The 24,589-nt window shown below is 37.0% G+C and overlaps 1 protein-coding gene across 1 annotated transcript in view; it reads left to right on the top strand.

Moving 5' to 3' along the window:
- Positions 1–24,589, top strand: part of SLX4IP (SLX4 interacting protein) — a 247,744-nt gene that overhangs the window by 163,771 nt on the left and 59,384 nt on the right. The window contains 2 exon segments of the mRNA XM_049775594.1: positions 4,271–4,305; positions 4,307–4,374. Coding sequence (XP_049631551.1) covers positions 4,271–4,305; positions 4,307–4,374 — 103 coding nt within the window.

Raw genomic sequence — 24,589 nt, 5'->3', positions numbered from 1 at the left:
TTTCCCACCTGTCTGAAGCCTTCCTCTTTTGTACTTTTATCTTCTAGCATCCTTTTATTAGGAGGAGTCTTTGACAGCAAGTCCAAAACTGTTGGATCGTGTTCCTTTGTTTTACTGCAGGCAGTTCTTAAAGCCAGAGCCATTTGCTTAGATGTACAGTGGTTGATCTCAAAGGGCCTTAGCCCTTCCTGGAAGTGTAGGAGTTCTCAGAGGCTGTGGGGCCAGTTACCTCTGCACATCACTTCCACAAACCCACAGAGCTGTTGGTGTGAAGACACATTTCATTCTTGTCCTGTGCTTTTTTCCTTCATCAGATCCCTGATTTTTAGAGAGTGGGGAAAACATGGCCTGGCTTTTCCATAATGTTCAGAATGTGATAGCACTTCCTGTTCTCATGCCATTTGCTGATCACAAGAGCTGTTTAGAGTTTGAGATAAAAATAAAGTTTATGAAGTAGTGAAAGTGGCAAATCTTTGCATAACTAACTCTTTTAAAACTAGCTTTTTGTAAATAATTAGGGGAAAAGTCTTCCCCACAAGAAAGATAAAGCATCATGCATTTCAGCTGGTAGGTAATGGCTAACTTTGCTTTATAATTATAATGTAGACTTTTAATTTATAATTTTGTAAAGAACAGGACCTAGGGAGATAGTAGTCAGTAGGGAATCTAACCTTGCTTGTTCCCAATCCAGGTTTGATCCTCACAACCCCTTATGGTCCTCTAAGCCCCACCAGGAGCCAAGATTGAGCTCTAAATATAGCCAGTTATGGCTCCCCAAACAAAATGATGATGATTATAATAGCAATAATAATATTTAGTGATCTGAAGCTGTAAGTATTCCATATGATAGGCTTTAAACTAAGGTGTATTTTCAAGGCTTAATATTTAATAAACTGTATAAATATTCACCATTATCTACTTCCAGGCTATGACTTACTTCCATGTCCCCATGATCCAACACACTATCATTTTCTCAAAATGATAAATGACTCTTCAAGCATACCTCACCTTAAAGACTTCTGACTTGATTTAAACTGACAGATTTCTATAGTAGGCTTTTCAGGATCTGATTTTCTTCCATATGCTTTCCCTGTTTTGTCACTGCAGCTTTCAGTCTTTTTATTGTTAGGTAGTCAGCTTTGCCAAGAACCAGTTAAGTTGAAAGGCTTAAGGCTTACATGCAGCCAACCATGGTTCGATTTCCAGCATCTGTATGATTCCCTGAACCCACCAGGAGTAATTTTTGAGTGCAGAGCCAGGAGTAATCCCTGAGTGCTGCTGGGTGTGGCTCAAAAACACACAATAAATAAATGAATAAATAAATGAAATAAAGCTAAAAGTATGTGAGTCATCTTCTAGCCAAAGCATGAGACTAGATTTTTGTATGGTGCCACACACAGCTGCATTGCTCTGCCTCATACCTGTGTCTGGGCAGCGGGCATGACTTAGCAAATATGCCTGGTGCAAATGGGGGCAAGTTCAGTGACAGCCATGGCAGCCATCATCAAGCTGATCTTTCCTCACTGGTAGAGCTGATGATATTGATTTTTATTTCAAAACAAGTTAATCTGCATTGAAAATTCATCTGGAAGGCTGAGCATACTTTGCATACTGGAGACCTGGGTTGAGTGCCTGGAACCTCAGGGTTCCCCAATTTCAGAGGTAGTCATAATTCCCAGACACACAGGGTGTGACCCCAAAACCAGCAATAACAACAACAGCCAAAAACAAAACTACTGCTAAATTGTATGGATGTATGTGTGTGTGTCTTGTGTCTATGTATGTGAATAAAAGGAAAAAAAATAACTTGAGAAAATACCAGTTTAACTTATGATCCTTGATCTTGTTCCTTAAATTTTGTCCTTAGTTCATTGCATGATTTCATGAGCTATCAGTTTGATAGCATTTTAAGTCACCTACAAAGTGAAAACTCTTTAAAATTCCTGATCTCTTTTTAGAAAAAAAGGATATAATTATATTTATGACATTTTATTTTTAGTCCAGCACAAATAGTTTTTATATGTAAACAGTTAAAATCTTGCATTTTAACTTGATCTTTTTATCTGTCCTCCAGTTCACCTGTAATTTGTCTTTTCTTGCTTTGTACCTCGTATGAAGAGCACTTTGCTAAAGTTTGGGGTAGCGCCAATGGTCCTCAAACTACAGCCTGTGGGCCACATATTGTATTTATTCCCATTTTGTTTCTTCACTTCTAAATAAGATATATGCAGTGTGCATAGAAATTTGTTCATAATTTTTGTTTTTACTATAATCTGGCCCTCCAACAGTCTGAAGGACAGTGAACTGGCTCCCTGTTTAAAAAGTTTGAGGACCCCTGGTTGTCTCGACTGTTTTGCACATGATCGGCGTTTCATCTGTCAAACCTCACTAAGGGAAGGAAAGCATAGTAACTATAGGGAGAAATTTTGTGTGTTGGAGTCTTTGTTTTATTTTTGTCCCATCTATTTTTAGTTCTAACCTTATAGGGCATTTATGGCCAAATTTTAACAATCTTTGTTTCCATGGATGTCTTTCGCATATTTTCTAGCTCAGTCATGGTTGAACCCTACATGTGAAGTAAAATTCTTTAATTGTTCAAACAACAGTATGAAGCCAGGCTGCCTTTCTGTTGTGTGAACAATGCCAAAAACACTCAACTATTCCAGAAGGCACTATATCTTTTGTCTGAAAAATGAGAACAAAAGAGAAGAGGCCAGAGTTTGTATTTTATCCAGAAACTTATTCTTGAACTAAATCAAGAACCTTAAACCACTTGAAGTGTGAATGAATTTGCAATTATAATTAAGTTGCTTTATCTTGACCCTTTGAAGAAACTTAAAAACTTTTTTCATTTTAACTTATCCTCGAAATGTCATTTTAAGGAGGCCGGGAAACACATTTTAGGTGACCTCAGCATCTCTGGAGTCCTTGGAATTGAACTAGAATTATTAGTTTTTACACATCTCAGTTCTTAGTCCAAGTTAAGAAATATTGATTTAGGTACATTTTTACCCTTTCCCTATATCAGCTTCTGTTTTTTTCTGTTGGTATAGTTAAATGGTGTCAGGTAGGACTATTAAAGTTTCATTTTTCTTTTTGTAAAGCATTTATTGAATAAAACAAGAGAGAGCTCCAGAACTTAACTAGAGGTATGGTATGCTAACACGGAATTAAAACCATGTGTTTCTCTTTCCTAATAAATACTAATCTACTTTAGAGAAATGCAAACAATTAAATTATTTTCTTCCTGATGAGGTGCATATAGTGTAGTTTTCCCAAAAGCAAATGGGGCATATACAGTATCATCAGCAAGAATGTGGAAGAAAATTAGATTACTGTTTTTCAGTTAAGAGAAATTCAGCTGCCTCTCTCTCTCGCTCTCGCTCTCTCTCTCTCTCTCTCTCTCTCTCTCTCTCTCTCTCTCTCTCTCTCTCTCCTCTCCCTCTCTCCCTCTCCCTCTCCCTCTCCCTTTATATTTGTAAGTTTGTAAGCCTAAGGCTAGAAACTACTAAATGGTATTGTTTAGATTTTTTTTAAATTGTGAACAAAGTTTGAAAAATGGGAAATTTTAAAATAAAAGCCATTGTTTCTAATTCTTCTTGAGCAAATCAGAAAAGCTGGGCAGCTTTATGATCCGTTTTTACTGAAATCAAGGACAGCTCCTTTAACTTAGTGGGTTTCTTCCACAGCTCCTGCCTTGGCACAGAGAACTCTGCTGGGGCCCTTCCTGCTAGTCAACATTGAGATTGAGATTCTCTTAGTAAATCACAATAAGGATTGAAATGTATATGATTAACACCCTTGCCTAATGATTCCACATCCTAAATTTTACATGAAGTGTCTGCTTCTTTATTTTTTTGTCATAGCTGAAAGTACTCAGAGATCACTACTCAGAGAGATCCCTTAGGGATCACTCCTGGCAGTGTTCTGGTATGTGGAATCAAACCAGGTCAGTTGCATGCAAGACAAAGCAGTTAAGTATGTATTTTTTACTTCCTTTTGAAAATATATAAAAAAACTGAAGCAAAGAAAATAAATTTTTTTGGGTCACAGAATGAACCAACATAGTTTTAAGAAAATCTCAGTAACAATTTTAAATCAGTAGTGTTAGCCATGAGCATATAGAGAGTTCTTTCAGCATTCATGGTGAAAAAAAAAAAGCAAGAAAATGAAATATCCAATGTTGACTTTTTTAATATGCACAGCGTTGACTTTGGGGCAATGTATTGAATTAGAAAGTTGCATGTATTTTTTTTAATTTCTGTTTTAGGAGGTTTGTTTACTCTTAAAAGAAACCATTGATCCAAGAAGTTTGTAAACAACACAAGACATCAAATGCAGAATTTACAAGATCCAGTCCCTTATCCTTAAAAGGTAGGCTCAGCATCCTTTAATGTTTAGATAAAATTTGTGCTTCATCATATATTTCCTTTATAAGTGTAAGACCTATATAATACTACCTCTTAACCTGTTTATCCCCAAATGTAAGGTAGTCTCCTGCATCACTTTGTTCCCTTAATATTTTTTAAACTTATTTTTATTTATTTTTCCTTTACATATGTGAGTATATATATATATATATATATATATATATATATATATATATATATATATATATGTATATTTTGTCTTGTTTCTGTTTCCTTCCTTAACTCCACCTGTTTTGGTTCTGCTTGATACAAAAACATACAAGAAAAAGTCTTGCCTGGGATAATAGCTCAGGTCAAAACCAGGGCACAGAGATATTGAAGCCTGACACTCTCATCCCCAAATGCACCAGCAATATAATATAGCACCATTTCTATACTAAAAATAGGGAATTTTATGTACAGAAACAAGCTCTTATCTACTAGAGATAAGAACTCATACACTTTACAATACAGTGGCACCTCCCACCTTTTGTACAAAAGCCAAGTTCGATATCTACAAAAGACTGACTGTGACAACCATGACTGGGCAGAACTTATTCTGGGACCAATAAAAAAAGACCCTAGTCTAGGTCTTGGCCTATGATCTGTACAACAACCAAGATCTCTATTCCAGAGGTCTGACTGAGACAACTGCAACTGAGCAGATCTTCTGGAAACATAATGAAAGACTCTATCCTATGCTTCATCCTAGGATTGGGGCAAAAACCAAGACCACCAACTACAGAAGACTGATTAAAACAACAATGATGAAACAGAACTCCTAGAACCGTAAAGAAAGACTCCATCCTAGCCTCCATCCTTTGACCTGTGCAAATATCAAGATCTCTAGCTACAGAGGCATGATTTTATTATCCATGATGGAGGGGAAAGTTTCCAGATACCACAAAAGGACCTAGGGAGAGTAAAAGAACATGTACAGAGCCTGTAGTTATTCTCATGACAATATACTTCAAGGACAGAGAAACCCTGTATTCTTAGACCAAGGGAATTCCCTTCCTAATGTCCCCAATATTTACTGTGCCTGTGCAAGAAAAAAAAAAAGAAGCACAAATTAATTTTTTGGTTTTGTTATTATTGTTGTTTGTTGCTTGTTTTTTACTGTGGTATTTTTGTGTGCTTTGTTTTGTTTTTATTTCAGGACCGTGGTTATCGTGTGGTTGTTATCTTTATTGCTGTGGTGCTTTTCTAGTTTTTTTGTTTGATTTTTAAAAGTTTTTTTTTAGTATTGTTGTTACGTTTTTCTTCCTTTTCCCTTTCTTCTCTTAAATTGATATTTATAGCCCTAGAAGGACTCCCCATTTTTTGCTTGTTTGATTTTTGCCCCATTTTTGTTTTATTTTTCTTTCTTTCCTTCAAAGAGAACCACATAACTTGAACCATCTTGTTCTGCCTCACAAACTGTATGAACATTAAGTAGAAATAAAAAAATGATCAGACTTAGACACCAAATCCAAAGCCAATGACAACAGAATTGATAACCAATCTACAATATGCTAGACACAGAGGGGACCACTTATAGTAGCAGCCCGGGGAGTAAAGAAGGGGGATATGGGATATATGCTAGCAACAGGGGTGGAGGGAGGACAGCATTGGTGGTGGGAATGCCCCTGATTCAATATCTCTATGTACCTAAAATATTACTGTGAAAGTCTTGTAATCCACTTTGGTCAAAATAAAAAGTTAACAAAATAAATTAATGATTGCATTTAAAAAAATGTGTGCTTCGTAAAGATGGCCATTGGGTCTGATTATGAATGTCATATTAGTACAGTGAAGTATTTTTCATGGTAGAAAATGTACTTTAAGGTAGAAAACAAAGCATTCCTGAAGAAACTATAACTTGTATGACAGATTTTTTTTTTTAAATTTCATGAGTATTCCTTCAGTTGGGTTTTCTCATTAGTATTGACTTGATTCTGGACTCTCTGCTTTTTAAAATACATTCATATATATTAGTCTGTTTCAGATGTTAATGTTGCCCCTGCAGAACTTGATAATACCAACAGGCAGTTTGAGTTGTCATATGAAGGCAGACATTTTATATGACAAGAGCTGCCATCATTTAGTGAGTAGCGGCCAGAGATGTCACTTAATACCCTATGATGCCCAAGATAATCCCTCTGTTTGTCTATTCATGTTTGTCTAAAAGGGTCTCCTTCTGTTAGATTCTGCTACTAAGGCTTTCTAGGGTGTACTTTTAGCTCCTTCAGTTCCATTTTTCTAGAATTTCTTATACTGTATATATGTTCCTCTTTGAGTTGGTTGAAGTTCTCATCTAGTGATTGCTTACTTTTGTTGGCAAGTTCTTTCTTATTTCTGTTGCCAGTGCAGTGAATGATTTTATATTTATTGACCAGATTCAAACATATTAATGGGCTTGTAGACTTGCTAGGTTTCTTTCCCTATGATCTGGGTTTCTTAGTTTCCCCATTGTATTTCAAATTTTTGGGTGTTAATGTTGGGGGTTTAGATTCACAGTTACTTGAGAACTGATCTGTTGAGTTGTATGTACCAGAAAGCTACTAATAATACATCTTCTATTCAGTTTATTTTGCTTACCATGCAGTGTGATTTGAGCATATTCAGAAAACTGTCAACTAGTAATTTTATTGAGTTAACTGGGGTTTAAAACGATACTACCTGAAAAATAGGAGTGCCACATCCCACACACATTCCCCCAGTATAAGAAATGTTTTCATGTCCACATGGTGTGAAGTTCAGAGGTTAGACAGATATATGACCAGGTCAATCCTTGGCCTATGGATGAGATAGAATGTCATAGTACAAAATCTGGGGTGGTGGTGGTGGTCCCTAGGCTTGCAAACATGAGCCAGAATGTGATTTTAGAACTTAACTACAAGGTCTTAGTTATTGCTGCTTTAGTATTTGGTTCTATATCTCATTTCCTGAAAATAGAAAGAGCTGTTACTATATTGATTATTGTAATGAATATGCATGCTTTATGTTTTTGTATATATTGATTTTGCATCTCTCCATATGCATTGAGTATCTTACCTTTTCCCGTTTCCCATTTCATATCTGGTTACTGATAATGTACTGGGAGAGATGATCTCGAAGTTGCTAACTTAGTTAATTACTCTAGTAAAATATTGTTTTGATTTTTCTTTATAAAAATAGAACAAATGACTGAGACCATTTTCTAATCAAGTTATACAAAGGAACAACAGAGTAGTCATACACTCAATCATCACACAGTGTAGTATAGACATTTGGCAATAGTGTCATCTTTTAAAAGGCATCTCAAATGTTATTCCAATAAATTCAGAAAAATTTAGTTTTGTAAGAAAAGTTTTTTTAAAAAGTTACACTGCCAATTCTTGTCCATTGTACCTCATTAATATTTTCCCCTAATCTTGCCAAATGTTGGGTGTTACCAATGTTTTTAATTTTTGCCAAGTGGCAGGCCAAATTTTTATGTTTGTCTAGTGTCATAAGGAGCCTAAAATAGGTCCATGGCTCTTTGAACTCACTCTCTCAGATTGGATCATTGGTATCCTCTCTGTCTTTGTCTTCCTTTAATTAAGTACTAAAGCAACTAAGTCATGGTTATGAAAAATAAAGTTGCTGAGGTGATCATTTCCTACTTCCACTTCCTGGTTCAGGAACCAATGTTTTTGGCCAAAGGAACAGATTGTTCTGCTGTTCACAGCATGTAACATGTATTTTAAGAATTTACCAGTCCTGTGGGCCCTGCCTTACAATTTGTATAATAACTGAATTCTTAGTAGACCTTTTCAGCATTGTGTAAGGCCAGCTATATTCAAGTCCTGCTAGATTTTGAAGTAGGGCCCCTACATTTTATGAACCTGCTGCCCTCTGTTGTAAAAATGAGGGTCTTGGTCAGAAGTACTGTAATGTAATTGACAGAAAATGGCAGGTGTAACATCTATACCCAAATTCTGAATAGGATTGATTTTAATTAAAATATACATCCTCTGTGGTGAGACAAGTCTAAATCTCTATAACATGAAAAGTTGGTGGAAAAGCTCAGGTTAATTTCTGTTACTGGGAAATTAGGGATTTGGCAAGGTTCAACTTTACTAGGTTAACTTTCTGTTGTTGAGCTCAGTGTAATGTCTTGTCACTGATGGACACATGGTACATGAATCTTTTGAACAGATGGTTTGGCAGTGGAAGACAGAGACTATTATCACTCATGAACATGCTTCATCCATGGAGTAAGCCATCTTCTCCAGATCACTCTAAGAACTTCTTCCTGATTTCTGTTGGAGTTTCTCTTACAAAAAGTCTTCTGAGTTTCTGTAGATAATTAATAGACAGATAAACATGGAGCCGCAACAATAGTACAAGTAGGATGTTTCCCTTAAATGTACCCAAGTCAGATTTGATTCCAAGCATCCTGTCTGTACTCAGTAATATGGTTTCCTGGCAGTGCTCAGGGGACTTTATGGGATGCTGGGGATTGAACTCAGATTGACCACATGCTGTAGCTTAATGCCTCCTTCTAGACCCATTCACATCACTTACTAGAGAAATGCAAATCAAAATAGTAATAAGATACATTAATGATTCTGTAAATTCAAAAGTTGGTGATCACTGCTAGTGGGAATGATATCTAGTCCAGCCTTTCTCTAAAACAATAGGTATATTCCTCAAAAAACAACAACAGCAACAACAACAACAACAACAACAAAACAGAAAATTGAGCTTCCTTATGATCCAGTGATACCACTCCTAGGGATATACCCCAGGAACACAAAAACAAGACAAAAATGCCCTCTGCACTCCTTGTGTTCATTGCAGTGCTATTTACAATAGCCAGAATCTGGAAGCAACCCAGATTAGCAACTCATCTGACAACAGATGAGAGGCTAAAGAAATGTGGTACAACTACACAATGGAAATCGATGCAACTGTTAGTAAAATCAAATCATGAAATTTGCTTATACATGAAGATTATGAGTGAAATGAGTCAGAGTGAGAGGGATAAACATAGAATAATTTTACTTATTTGTGGGATATAAGGAAAATAAAAGACATGTGGGGATGATATCTAGAGGCGATAGAGATGAGGATTAATGGGACCATGGTAGGAAGCTTTCCACAAAGAGCAGAGAGTGCAATTAGAGTAAAGAAGGGTCTACTATGAAAGTGATTGTTGGAACTGATCACTCTAGAAAAGAACTAGGTGCTGCAAGGGAATAAAGTGTCACTCATGGTACCCCTTCATTAACATTAGTGCAAACCACACTGTAAAAAAAAAGAAGAAAAAGAAAGTGAAGTAAAGTGCCTACCCCAGAAACAGGTGGGGGAGGGATAGTGGGAGGGAAACTGGGGACATTGATGGCGAGAAATGCACACAGGTAAAGATTATTGTACATTGTATGACTGTAATTTAATCATGAACAACTTTATCTGTAGGGATAAAATTGTATTATGAACAATCTTGTTAACCAAGGTATTTAAAAAAATTTTTTTTTTGGTTTTTGGGGCCACACCCGTTTGATGCTCAGGGGTTATTCCTGGATAAGTGTTCAGAAATTGCCCTTGGCTTGGGGGGACCATATGGGATGCTGGGGATCAAACTGTGGTCCTTCCTTGGCTAGCACTTGCAAGGCAGACACCTTACCTCTAGTGCCACCTCACAAGCCCTTAAATATTTTTTTTATTTGGTGATCAACCAGTGGTGGTGGGATATGGTGAAAAGTAACCTCACCCACAATGAATGGGGATAGAAAACAGTATGGAGACTTCTGAAAATTGAAACGAAAACTCCCATATGACCCAGCTAATCCACTCCTTGCCATATAGCCCAAGAGTACAGAAACATCAATTTGAAAAGACATTTTTATAACAATTTTATTGCAGGTCTCTTCATAATAGCCAAGATCTGAAAACAACCCAAGTGCTGATGAATGGATAAGAGCAGATGAATGGAAAAGGAATTTGTGGTATATACACAATGGAATTTATCAATAAAAAGTAAATACCAAATACTGCAGTTCACTGCTGCTTGGGTAGATATGGAGTGTATCATACAGAGTCAAGTGAGTTAAAGGTCAAATACTAAATTATTTTACTCATTTGTAGAGTTTAAAAAAATACCTAGTAAGAGAATAAACAGTGGCCAATGATAATAGGCCCAAGTACTTAATTTGCTTAGTGAGGGAGAGGTAGGTGGATGTGAAGGAACCTGGAGTCTGTGGTAGAGAAATGTTGATCTGGCAATCTGTGTGTACAGCAACATTGTATTTCTGACATTTTAATATAAAATAGCATACAGATCAATGTCTAGAGAAAAGTGTGGATGTCACAGGTTGCAGGGGTGAGAATAAAGAAAGAAACTTGTTTGTATATTCTCTGCTCACTGGATTTTAGAACTGGGTTGTTTGATACTCAGTAGAATAGTGCCCCAGTTGAGTTACTACTTTAGAAAAAATCCTGCTTAATTAAACCTAATTTAGCCTGCCATTATTCTTTAAGTCATTTGTCTTCTTAGGCCAAACAGGCAAGCCAAATAGGAAAATTACATGAAAATAATTTCTTGTCTACTTCAAGTATTTTTCCCCTATTTTTTATTATGACACTGATTTATCTAGTTGTTCATTTCAGACATTAAATGTACAAACACCAAGCACCAGTATGACCTCCCTTTACCAGTGTCCCCAATTTCCCACTAACCACCATAGAGTACATCCATGTAGGCACAAATTCACATCACATTACTTCTTGCAATACAAAGGCAAATGGAATGATCAAAAGTAAGATCAACAAAGGTCAATTTAAAATGATTGTAATTTCTCCATGTTGTTACTAAAATTAGTGTCTAAGAATTTACTGGGCTGTGGTTAGTGCCAGTTGAGCCTTTTTCAATGTTACTTTTTAGGCTCCCTGAGCTTGGTAGATTCCTATGGAACTTTCCCATCAGATTTTCTATGAGACTACTGGGCTGATACTAGGTGTCAAAATATTAAAACAGAATTTATAGATTTGAAACAAATTTGATTGTTTGTTAATAAGGTTAAGTTGTGGATCTGGCCTGTTCCTGTCGTAGGGTGTAAGGGATCACATCTGGCTGCTGTAGCTCATACAGAAAAGGGAATCTGCCCCACCACCACCCCTTTTGTGAGAAGTCCTAAGTGGTAACAGCCAGGAGCAAGATTACCTGGGAAGTATCAGCAGCCATTATTTTCTTTTGGAGCCTGGTAGAGGAGTTGCACTGTTTTACTCTTGAGATTGATTGTCTGTTTCAAGTTCTTGATGGTGAAATAGTCTTATTACCTAGGGATAAATATTGCTTTTAACTGACACTTTTTATTGGGAACAGGAAACCCAGAAACTTCCTGTGACCCTTTATTACTCCTATCACCCAATTGTGACAAGTGTAAATGCCACCAATTACAGGATAAATCTATCCCACATAAATGTTCAGAAGCTAAAAAAATCAGCTTCATAGATTTGCTAGACCCTTTGTGAATACAGTTCTATTTTTCAGTCTTTAGTGGGTCATATTAACAATTCAGAATCCCAAGAATTGACCTTATTTATCAGATCTATTGGCCAGTCAAACTAAAGCTGTCAATATTTCCCTCTCTCGTAGTAGTAGGCTATAAATGCTAAGTTTAAGATTTATGGCTTATACTTGCTGAGTTACTGCATGAATATTGTTCAAGGAAAGAAGGGCCTAAGAATTTGTTCTAACTTAAAGAACAGATGAGAGGTTGTAATTCTCCTTCCGATTACATTGACTAAGTACTGTTCTCCAGATGTAGAATTTTGTTTATATTATAAAGGGTATTAATTTGCTAGAGCTATCATAATAAATTATCATAGGCTGTAAATTACATTCTTACATATCTAAAAGATGGAAGTCATGGAATTCAAAGATCCAAGGTGCTGGTAGGATTTCTTAAGAGATCTCTTCTAGACAGAGAGATAGTGTAGGGATTAAGGCACTTTTATGCATGCAATTGAGCCTACTTCAATCCCCAGGATGCATATGGTCCCTTGAGTACCTCCAAGAGTTATTCCTGAGCACAGCATCAAGAGTAAAACCCCTAAGTACTGGGGCCAGAGTGACAGAACATGGGAGAGACCATTTGCCTTGCACATGGCCAAACAGGTTTCGATCCCCATCATCCCATATGGTCCCTAAATCTGCCAGGGCAAATTTCTGAGCACAGAGCCAGAAGTAACCCCTGAGTACTGCCAGGTGTGGCCCCAAAACAAAATATAACAAAAAACCCTGAGTACTGCTGTTGTAGCCCACAATAAGATACAAAGCAACAAAGCAGAGTCTTCTTACCTTGCTTGTGCTTGAATCCCATGTTATCTTCACATTATTTAATTATCTTCACATGATTTTCACTCTGTCTACTTTTATCCTTCTTTTCTCTTATGTGGGCACCAAATAACCTCATTTTAACTGAATTGCCTTTTTAAATAGCCTCTATTCAAAGGCATCACATTCTTAGGAATGCAAGGTATTTAAACTTAAATATTTGGAAACAAGAAATTTGGAGAGGCACAATTCAATACTCAACCAGGGAATTGTTTGAGTCACGCCTTAGTATAGTTTTGTTACAGACATATTCAGTTCATCAATAAGCCTCAGAGTTTTCTGTGTCAAGCCGCTGACTGGACTCAAACTAAGATTGCTCCTGAACCATATTTCTGTAGTGAATCATGTGTCTGACCAGTGGTCAGTTTTAGTTGACCGCAAATTTTAGTACCAGTCACTCACCCACTCTTGAATATTGGTGGTCTACCAGACACCATTGTTGTCTTCATCCTCTCAGCAACTCACAGCCTCTCTCAAAGACGTCCATCACCTTAAGGTTGCTCCTTCCAAGAAAAATCTCTGGGTAAAGCATTTCTCCACTGCCCCCTCCTCCCCACTCTTTGATTGTGCAAAGGGTTATACTCCAGACTTGTGTTCAGGTATATCTTCATAGAAGTCTCATTAGATTCATTGGATTCTTTATATTCTCTCCCAGGGAGTTGTCCGTTTCTGTTTAACGGACCTGGTCCACTCTGGACAGTAGCAGCACTAAAGCCACTCATCTTTGCCTTCCACACACAAGTCCTGTGTCTACTTGCCTAGACATTGTAGCATGTTTCGGTTGCAACATCTCTAGTTCCTTCTACAAAAAGCAGACATGAAAGTCGCCTGGGAGTTAAAAATTGCCACATTTTTCTTGTTAGGCTTTCAAAAGGCAGAGCTCCATTCTGTGCCAGTGAAAGACTAGGCTACACTATCTTCTGTTTCTTAGGCAACTAGAGACTGAGCATACTACTCTTCCTGTTCCACCCATCCTAAAAGAACTTTAGCATTGTAATCCTTATAAGTTGCCCATGACTAAGCTTCAAACTGGTAAGTGCCAGCCTTGTACCTCATTTCCAGGACAGATCCCCCAGGCCAGAATCACTAGCCAGCATTTCTAACCCCAAGATAAGAACTAACCCTAGGATTCTAGCAATTTACAAGATCCCTGAGCTAATAAGGCCTGAGGAAGCAAGATTGCATCCGTCTGATATCTGACTTGTTTTCACGGCTTTAGTACCCCAAAGACAACAATGAAGGACAATGATGTGCTCTTGTGTGTTTTCTCCTTTAATAAAATTTTCTTGTAATCATGAAAACAAAACCGCCTTTAAATTAACCATGTGGAAGCCAGGAGCAGTGTTCTGCTTGAACTCCCATGTGGGATCTTTGCTTTAGATTCTCTGTCCCTATTCTCTGATGGCAAGGGAGAAATGAGATCTGAAACAGAGCTAGTCATCTAGTCTAGCTCCAAGCACTTACCTCAGTGTATTGTCTAAATATTAGAGGTTCGCTACATTTTTATAATGGTAGAGAAGTAAATTTTTTTCTGCCTATTATTCCATTCTGCATAACATTTTTTAAGTGAACATCTAAGAAAACCAGTCTTTTGGAAAATGCCATAAAATAAATTGAATTTTCTTGGGTACTGCGGTTTCTCTCTGCAGTGGCTTTCTTTTTTGGCTTTTCTTCTAAGCTGAACACTCCTCTAAAAATTTTAGCTTAAATCTTGGGCCAAAATGTGTAACCATCTGCTCGTTCTTTTGTGGCATCAGAGGTATCTTCTGTGAGTGTTCAGGGCCAAATTAGCAAGTTTCCTCTTCATTGACACCCACGCAGTATTCTGCCGAGGGGCACATTACCACCATGTTAGGAAATCAGTGGGTGTTCACCCAACAAGAGAAGAAAAAGACAGGATTGCCAGAACAAGCAAGTTCTTCCTATTCTTCCCCCAGTCTGAGAAATGTGCCTCTCCTTTTTACAAAGCCTGCTGTATGCTACCTGCCAAAGAAAGCTTCCTCTCTGCTCATCCGACATAGGCTTGATTAGGACCTCTTCTCTGCAGCCTCCCCACAGTGCCAGTTTGTGTGTGTACTCTTCCTTTTGTTTGTATTTTATTTTTGCAACACATTGAAAACAGGACCTTCTCCTTCAAATAAAGTTAGGACATGACAAACTTTTTCTTTTGAGCCTAGACCTTCATGCATGCAAGCTGTGTCATTTTGAGAGAGGGTGATACAAATTTAACTGAAAACAACACCCTGACACGTGAATGTCTTTTCTTAAATATTTTTAGGGGGCGGTTTTGTTTTGGTGCCACACCTAACAGTGCAGAGGGCTGTTTCCATTGCTTCCTCCTGACTTTGAACTCAGGAATTACACCTGGCGGGCTCAGGGGCACATGTGGTGCCAGAATTGAACCCTAGTCAACTGCATTTAAGATCACCCACCCTACCCACTGTACTATTATTTCAGTCCTAGTGAACATCTCTTTCTTACACATGAATATTACTTTTGTACATGTAACTGACAGTAACAATAGCAGAAATAGTGTTCATCGCATAAATGTCAACTCTGAGAAAACGTAGATCCTGATAAATACTAATGATGTCAATGGCTACTTCTGATGAGCATCTGCAATTACTATGGAGGGCTAGTATTTGCTTCTGTCTTGTTCACCACACCAGGAACCAAACAAGATTTGCAATGGAGAAGTTCTCTGACTTGCATTGTCAGATGGAGCGTTCATATGGTTTTATAAACATTAAAACAGCACAACACATTTCCAATTATCTGCTGCTCTGGTAAATACGCTTAATATTTTAGACATTGTTTTTTCTTATTCACAACCTTTTACGAAGAGGAATAGATTTCCCGAGATCTGTCCTAAGGCATACTGGAAACATGTGTTTTCTTTTTACACATGTGTTTAAATAGCCTTGGCTATTATTTACATTTCTTCCCATAATGTACTCAATCAAAACATTTTCTCGGCTTTCATCCACACATGAGAAGCTTAAAAGGACAATAATGAAAGCAAGTGCCTCTAAAGCTCTCTGTTGAATGGGCCACAGCAAAGTTTCAGCAAAGATTATTTTTCCAGTAATGGGCAATTTTTTTAAACTTAAAGTTTTGTACTTTGTACCTAGAGTGTGCTAGAGCAGCAATGACACCACAAGATGTTTTGTGTTCTCAAAGATTATGGAGGGACACTTCATGAGCCAGTTATTATAAAAAGTGAAATGAAAACAAAATCCCTAACCTTTTAAGGTCACCATTTCCACTGGGTACAGTCACATGTTAAAGTTATGGCCAGAATTGCAATGATGGGTTTTTTGTTCACTTTTAAATTTTTTAAGAAATTATAACACACACACACACACACACACACACTCTTAAATGACAAGGATTCCTTTTATCATACTAAGAGATGGTCAAATTTCAAAATTTCAACTTGAACCTCCTATAAGGCAGTTCATTATTGGTATAAACTTTTATGATTGATCTGCTGGCCTGAGTAAGCTACTATTTTATCTCCCACCATGACTTTACCTTCTTCTCTCTGGTATATCAAAATGACAATGATTTTCCCATCTTAAAACAAAAGCCATATTGCCATTGCATTGTTTCAAATTACAGTACCAATTCTGTTGGAGTGATGCAACTCCAGTATTTCTTGTGAGTCTGCACATTTACAATTACATCTGGACTTTCTGCTACTATTTCTGCATATTTTCAAAGGAGAAGTTAAAAATTTTACTAAATTCCTTGGGATTCTTAGATTCTCGAAAGATCTTTGTTATCATAAACTGGAATGCCAGATCTGTCCCTCGTTCTCTCTCCACTCTTCTCCCTTTTTATTTTTCCTCTTTTCACTTTCCTAACCCTTCCCTCACCTCTCCTCACCTCTGCTTTTTTCTCTCTATCTCTCTCTCTCTCTTTGGTTTTGGGATCATAGCTATTTGTGTGCAGGGCTCTTTGCCCAGTGGTCACTTGGAGGGGTTCAGGAACCATATGCCATGCCAGGGATTGAACCTGGGTCAGCCACATGTAAGAACATTGCTCTCTGGATACTCTCTTTGTCCTTTTCCTCCTCCTCCTCTCTCATCTTTTCTTTTGATCTCATCTTCTCATATTCTGTTGTTTTCTTTGTCTAAATTAAGAACCATTTTTACCAATATTATGAGTACTGATGATGAGATATTACAAAAGCAAATCTCATTATCTGGCCAGGTAGAACTGGCATCACTCCTACTTACTAGGAACAGTGGGAGAAGTCATGGAAAGTCACACTGATAATTAGGTTTAGGAAAAATTCCTTTTTTCTGGTGCTCTGATAGTTTGTCCTGACATTGAAAGGCAGTAACTGGATGGAAAGGAGTGGGAACCAGTGTTTATTTAAAGCACTGGAAATTTCTAGCAAGTTGGGAATATGTATTCTCTGATACTTGCTGTTTGGCTGCCTCTGTGTGTGTGTCTGTATACATATGTGTGTTGGAGTGGGGAGTAGATAACACAAAGAGATAGTGAAAAACCTATAAGATTGTATTTTCCTTTAGCCTTTTTCATATATATAGTCTTCAAAGTTGCCAAAACTACTATACTTGACATATACTAATGAGGAAAGATCTTCCCTCAATTCTACTCACAATTTTCTCCTAGGGCTTGCATGTAATTTTTAATGTGTGGGATGACGGTGTATAATAAAAATTATTTACCTTGGCATGTCCTGCTTCTTTCTTGGGAATTCCATGTCCTAATGTTTGAGGAGTCTCTATCACATTTACCAATCTGTTTGCTTCCTTTAAATTTTTTTTATTTACACAAATCAAAAAGTCCACAATGTCAACATTTAAAATTCAATCATTGAGTTTCACATAACTAAAATTAATAAACACCAGGAAACTTGACAGAGCAAATAGATACTAGTTATCTAATTGATTAAATAGCTGTATGAAAGAATCCTTTGATTTTCAGGACAACTGAAAAGGCCTTATAAAGGAGAGCACTGTAGTTTAGTGCTTTGAGATTGAGAGTTGCTAACTAAATGTCGTGAGAATTAGGAGACGTCATGAGAATTAGGAGACTTTAACCCAAAAGATGATTAAAACAGTAAAAGTAGGAAAGCTAAAATTATACTTTTGTACTTACTGTTTTTCCTTACCAATTCATTTGTCAGTAATCTAAACATTGTCTTGTAATAACTTCTATAAGTTTAGCAAGAAATATCTATTCCCTTTGGCATGGTAAGAATTTACAATATCTTTAATTGGAATTTGATTTCTGAATGAAGTATTACAAATTCTTGTGCTATTCTCAGGGTGTTAAGCAGAGACATCAAATAATTACTTATGTACTCTTACTATTTATTTTATTACTTACATAAACTCCATTTAGATTCAATTTTATTTTTACTATTTGGTCATTAATCATGTAACCTAACAGGACATTTGGTTTAACTTGTTTTGTGAAATATATTGAGAAAATTATACATGTCTATATCAAGAAAACAATTAGCTTCATGTAATTTTAGACATTAAAAATAAGTGAATACCTAAAAAAATGCTAGTTTCAATTTTGAGGTCAAAGTCAAAGGACAATTCTGGGGTCATAGGTTGGCATGCATTACCACACAACTGCACATATTTGTGTGTTTTGGTGTGTATATAATGAATTCTATAAATTAGTTTGCATCTACATATGAAAGTTTTTGCAATAAAATAAGCTTCAAGGTCTGAAATGAGACTCCAAAAATATGATTTCCTTACAGATATTTGTTGGAATTTTACTTAATTGCAACCAGAAGTCTGACCTGGAAGTGTAGTGTTTTGACCTTTTAGCTGTCTGGTTTCCTATTTGCAGTATTTTGCTCTCTCTCAACTGTGAGAAAATCTATTTTACACTGTTTTAACCCTGTATATTCTTAGAGTCACTGAAGTAGAAATTATTCCCCTGGGAAAAAAGAAATTCTCATTATTCATTAAAAAAAAAGAACTTGTAAAGGTTTTTTTAAAATAGAAAACATTCTTGAAACACTTAGCAAATCTTTCTTTATGAGATCTATCTGAAAATAGAACAGCTTCTGGATTTTCCTTCAAAGTAATGGGAACTTTGGACATTTTTATAAGGCTCTACATTGTGTAAGTTTAACCTTATTTTTTAAAACACTTACAAAAATAATTTTATTCTTACTTGTTTTCTCTCTCCTCTCTCTCTTCTCTCCTCTCTCCTCTCTCCTCTCTTCTCTCTCTCTCTCTCTCTCTCTCTCTCTCTCCTCTCTCTCTCCTCTCTCTCTCTCTCTCTCCTCTCTCTCTCTCCCCCCCCCCTTTTCATTTGGGAGCCTCCCAAGTGATGCTCAGGAAGGCCCTTCTCAGCAATTCTCAACCAGCCAAACCAGCAGTTCAATGCCAGGTTTTGCTGCTTGGTCTCTGAGGTGCCACTGATCACCCAGGCCTCCCCAGTGATGCTCAGAGGCTTCTAAGGCTGCAAACACATGGCAATACTTGGGGTCATTGTGGTATAGAGGCTCAAATGAGGGTTGGGTGCATGCAGGGTAAGCACTTTAACCCTGTACTATGCTACCCCAGTGGAATACTTTTTAATGACAAATACAGAATCTATAGGCAGTCCTCTCACAAGGAAACTTCTTCATACTTCTTCCCTTTTCATAATGTATTAAGATTTTTTTCTCTGTCTCCTTATAAAACTTAGAATTAGGCTGAATAAACTTTGAGGGGCTTCAGTGGTATATAACATTTCAATGGGCTCAGACCCACTAATGACTCTTAATCATTAGGGCTAAGAAACCTGCTGCTAAAAAATTAAAGACAACACATGGTCAGAATTGCTTTCGTTGAATTTAATGAAATGGGGGGCATTGTTTTTCTGTAACCTCTTGTGTGTTGTCAGCATGATTAATCTGTCATGTATGTCATATAAAAGTCTAAATATAATATCCTGAGCAATTACTTCTTTTTTCTTCAACAACTGTCCCACTCCATCCTTGTTGTTACCATTTTAATGTTCTATTTCTGCAGGTTTTGTTCTGTGTGTTTCATATAGTCACATAATATGCGGTTCTTTGTAAATGGTTTCTTTTAGCATAATGTTTTCAAAGTTCTTATGTATTGTAATATCAATATTAAGTTTATTTTATTGCCAAATAATATTTTATTGTATGGATACATCAAATGTTAGTTGATGTTATTTTTTTATGGGTGTTTATATTGTTTCCATTACTTGGCTATTATGTATAGTGCTACTGTTAATGTCTATATAGGTGCTTAAGTAGCTGTCTTTCTTTTTTTTTTTTTTAACTTCTTATGACTAGATAGTTAACAATGGAAATTTGAGTAGGAAGACAGGGTGTTAGGTGCTTGCCTTGTATATGGCCAATTCCAGCTCAAATCCAACTCCACATAGGCTCCCTTAAGCGAGCACTGTCAATTGTGAACACAGAGCCAGGAGTAAACCCTAAATACTTCTGGAAATTCCCCCAAAACACTCTAAGAAAAAAAAATATGAATGAGACTTTCAGGTAATCTTATGCCATTATGTTTAAGCAACTGAGGAACTTCCATACTGTTTGCTGCATTGTTGTTTATTCTGAACAAACATGTATGAAATCTTAATTTTTTTCACATCCACAGTAATACTGTTATTATCTTTTGGGTGGTGGTTTTTCATTTTATTGTTCAATTTGATTTTTGGGGGGTGGTGGTGAGGCAACATCCAGCTATACTCCTGGCTTACTCCTAGCTCTGCACTCAGATCATTGCTGGCAGTCCTGGGGACCATATGTGTGGTGAGAGACCCAAAAGTTTCAGCTGTTTGCAAGGCAAGCACCATACAAGTAAGCTGTGTTCAAGGTAGGCACTTCTGTCATTTTTGTTGTATTGTAGTCATGCTAGTAATATCAAGTGATATCTTATGGTTTTGATTTTCACTTTCTTGATAGCTTATAATATTGCCATCTATTCAGATGCTTCTTGGCCATTTCTATATCAGCTTTTAAAAATGTTATTTTTAAATTTGGTTACCACATCTGGTAGTACTCAGGACTTATTTGTGACTTTGTGTCACAAATTGTAATCTCTTACATTTATTTAGACTTTGACTTTTGAACTAATTTTGTATATGCAATGATGTAGGGGCTCACTTAAATCTATTTGCAATTAGGTATCTAGTTACAAAACAATTTGTTTAAATATTATTTAGAGCCCACTTAATGGTCTCAGCACCTTTGACCAAAATTAGTCCTTATAGTTTATTCTATTCAATTTTTATGTCATTATACCAAGATAATACCAAGTTATATCATAGATTAATATAACTGTCATAAAATTTTAGTCATTTTGCTATTCTTTCAAAGAGCTACTGTATTTTTTTCTACTTTGATTAAAACTGGCATTTATTAGTCAGGATCAATATTTATAAATGTCTAATTTTTAATGAATTAATGAAATGCTATTAATTGTACCAATTATTTCTCCTATAATTCTAAGTAAAATTAAGCCAACCAATACATTTATTAAGTTATGAATTTAATGACTCATTTCTAATTAAATAAATGAAAAGACAAGTGACCCACAGCCTAGAATCTCCATATTAATGGAAAGGTCTTTATTCATGGAAAACTGAGTTTAGTACTTGTAACTTACATTTGATGATACTTCTGAGCTTTTAATAATTCACATTAAAATCTTTTAACTTAAGGTGATAATAAATGTAGTTCAGGGTTTGCATGTACAAAGCCATAGTTTTAAACCCTGGCATGACCAAAAAATATCAATTAAATTAAACTCTCCTTTTGTTGACAAAATAATCCTTTAGTTTTATAAGTTAAAATGTTATAAGTCTAAGTCTGGCTAAAATAAAACTCCTTTGCATATTCCTCTAGCCTCATCCACCTCACCTCTCCCTAATTTTCAAGTCTGTATTTTATTTATTTATTTTATATTGTGAGGAGATGTTATATTCAGCAGTGTTCAGGCCCTACTCCTGACTTGGTGCTGTCACTCCTGCCTGAGGTTGGACATCAAGTGGTCCTGGGGATCAAAACTGGTCTTTCTGCATGCAGTGTGTGCTCAGCTCCTTGAAGTATGTCTCTGGCTTTTTAAAACTTTTATTCCGAACTCCTCCCCTCAATCTACTCTACTTGGGTTCCCTGAAGTTAGTAAACACTGCTGTAGTTGATACAAGCTTCTGTGTCTCTGTTCTTTCTCTGTGCTGCCAGACTCTGCTTAGATACTTCCCTTCCTTGGGGAGCTCTTTCTTGCCAATTTAGTTTGTTGCTCAATCTTGTTTATTTAAACAATACTCTATCTTGGCACCAAGAGTTCCCTGTGCATGTCCATGTTGTAGCACATATTTTGTAATCATTGTCTTTTGATTCTTCCCTTTCTCCCTCTGACTTCACAAGGGTCCCCAAAGTGTAAGGTACATTCAGAATTTCAAAATTCACATACTACAAATATAGTGTATACACATGGGGTGAGTGAGATAATTCTGATTGGGTTTTGTATTTTTGTTGGGTTTTGGTTTGGGGACCACACCCAGTGATGTTAGGACTTACTCCCATGTCTGCCCTTTGTGATTACTCATGGTACTGTACTGGAGTGCTTTGTGTGTTTTCAGGTATCTAACCTGGTTAAGGTGCATGCAAGACAAGTGTCTTACCACTGTACTCTGGCTTGTATTTGGTTCTTTTGTTTGTCTCTTTTATTGTGTGTTGTTTTGTTTCTCTTGTTTTGGGGCCACACCTAGTGATTCTCTGGGTTTTCCCCTGACTCTGCTCAGGGCTCACTCCTGAATATATGGAGTACCAGGATCAAATCCAAGTTGGCTCGTGCAAGGCAAACATCCTATCTGCTGTACTCTTGGTTTGGCCCTCAGCTGATTTGGTTCTTTTTTTTTTTCTTTTTTTTTTCATTTTTTATTTTTAATTATGAGAACAAAGATGCAAAGAAAGAGGACAAGGTAAAGTTACAGTGGAAGGACAATCACCCATAACATAATTCTCAGAAGAAGTCCCCTTGCTGATATCTTAACTTTGAACTTTCAGCCAAAGAACATTAAGATAAATAAAACAGGGGTCGGGTAGGTGGCGCTGGAGGTAAGGTGTCTGCCTTGCAAGCGCTAGCCAAGGAAGGACCTCGGTTCGATCCCCTGGCGTCCCATATGGTCCCCCCAAGCCAGGGGCGATTTCTGAGCACATAGCCAGGAGTAACCCCTGAGCGTCAAACGGGTGTGGCCCAAAAACCAAAAAAAAAAAAAAAAAGATAAATAAAACAGAATCATGTACAATTACTTTGTCCCTCAAGCCCCCAGATTGTAACACATTATAATATTTCTTAACAGCACACAAGGCAATCTGAAGCCATAAAACTTACGTAACTCCTTAACCATTAGAGGCATAGTATTTTTTTACATTTTCATGTACATGCCTATTAGCTTAAGTTAACCTCAAATTTTAAGTGTTTTTTTTTTAAGGATTAGAGTCAAAGGAGCACAGTAAAAACGGGGTTAGAGTGGCAATTGTTGTTTGCATAGGCCCACCAAAATATGAGGGGCATGGAAAAGAATAACCTTGGCCTAAATACAAAGAGACCCTACTCCTGAATTTTCCTGACATAAGACCAACTCTAGGCTCCAGGCAAGCTAGATCATCCAACCCAAGACATTGTAGTGCCAACACACTTTTACTTTTCACACAGTCTCTGTTGTTGGTATCATGTTTCTGCATTAAAGATCCTGGAATCTGCATATCCTACATTGAAGTCAGGATGTGGAGCGTCCTCTCGTTTCACCTCACAATGAAAAGGTAATGCAGGAATCCCTGTCCTGTAAGCAGGTCGTTGTTGTTGTTAAGTCTTCTCAGTGTTAAGGGAAGTCTCTTGAACAGGTCAATGTCTGAGCAGTGGTATGGTCTTCCGTGGTAGAGGATTGCTTCCAGGTGATGTTATAGACAAACCTGGATGTTTCGTGGATGGCTTCCCTGGTTCAGGGGTGAATGGAAAATGCCCTTTCTTCTGAGGCCTGTGCCAGGTCTTATGTCAATGTTCAGGGTGTAAGGACCCTTTGCACTACAAGATTTGTGTGTTCCGATCTCTATTAGATAGGATCTTATTTGTATGTATAGTATTTTCCCATTTTAATGTGCCTATGCAAAAAAGGAGCAATGCCAAGTAGCGTTATTGGTGCATATGGGGGCCGTAAGAACAAGTCCAACAATCCCCATGACATGGTTCAATCATAAGCATTAAACTGGGGGACTCTTTCACCAAAATTCTTTGTTGAACAGCTCATAAAGAGAAGATAAAAAGTAGTTAGAATCATCACTATATAAGGACATACTTAGTAAGACTTATAGTTGTCAGAGAAAAAATACAAAATATTTTAAAGAAATATGTGTCCATTTTATGTCTTTTGAAACAATTTGGGGTTATTACACACAATGCATGGCTTTGGTCTGTGATTAGGACTGTGCAGTACTGAAGTTAAAAAGAGTAATGTGGGTTAGTGATGTTTGGTGGGGTGAGAGAGTTAAGGAGTAAAAATGAGTTTTGTAGGAGTGTGGGAAAGGACAGAATACAAAATGGACATTCTGGATACGCAAAACTTAACATAAGGATAAGGGATACTCTTAATACACGCAGCGGCGTTAGCCCCCCCATGCGGTTTTCCATATGTAGACTGGTCAGAAATTGTCAGTGACAAACTTAGTGCAACCGAGCAAAACTCAGCACATCCCAAGTTAGGACCCACCATTTCTGGCCTACTGGGCTGCCACCCCAGAAGGCCTGGAAGCCGGGGGCAGAAGAGGGGAAGGCTGGGGGCCTATTAAGACTCCCAG

The sequence above is a fragment of the Suncus etruscus genome, chromosome 6 (genome assembly GCF_024139225.1).
Source record: "Suncus etruscus isolate mSunEtr1 chromosome 6, mSunEtr1.pri.cur, whole genome shotgun sequence".
NCBI lineage: Eukaryota > Metazoa > Chordata > Mammalia > Eulipotyphla > Soricidae > Suncus > Suncus etruscus.
This window is presented reverse-complemented; position numbering and strand designations above follow the sequence as displayed.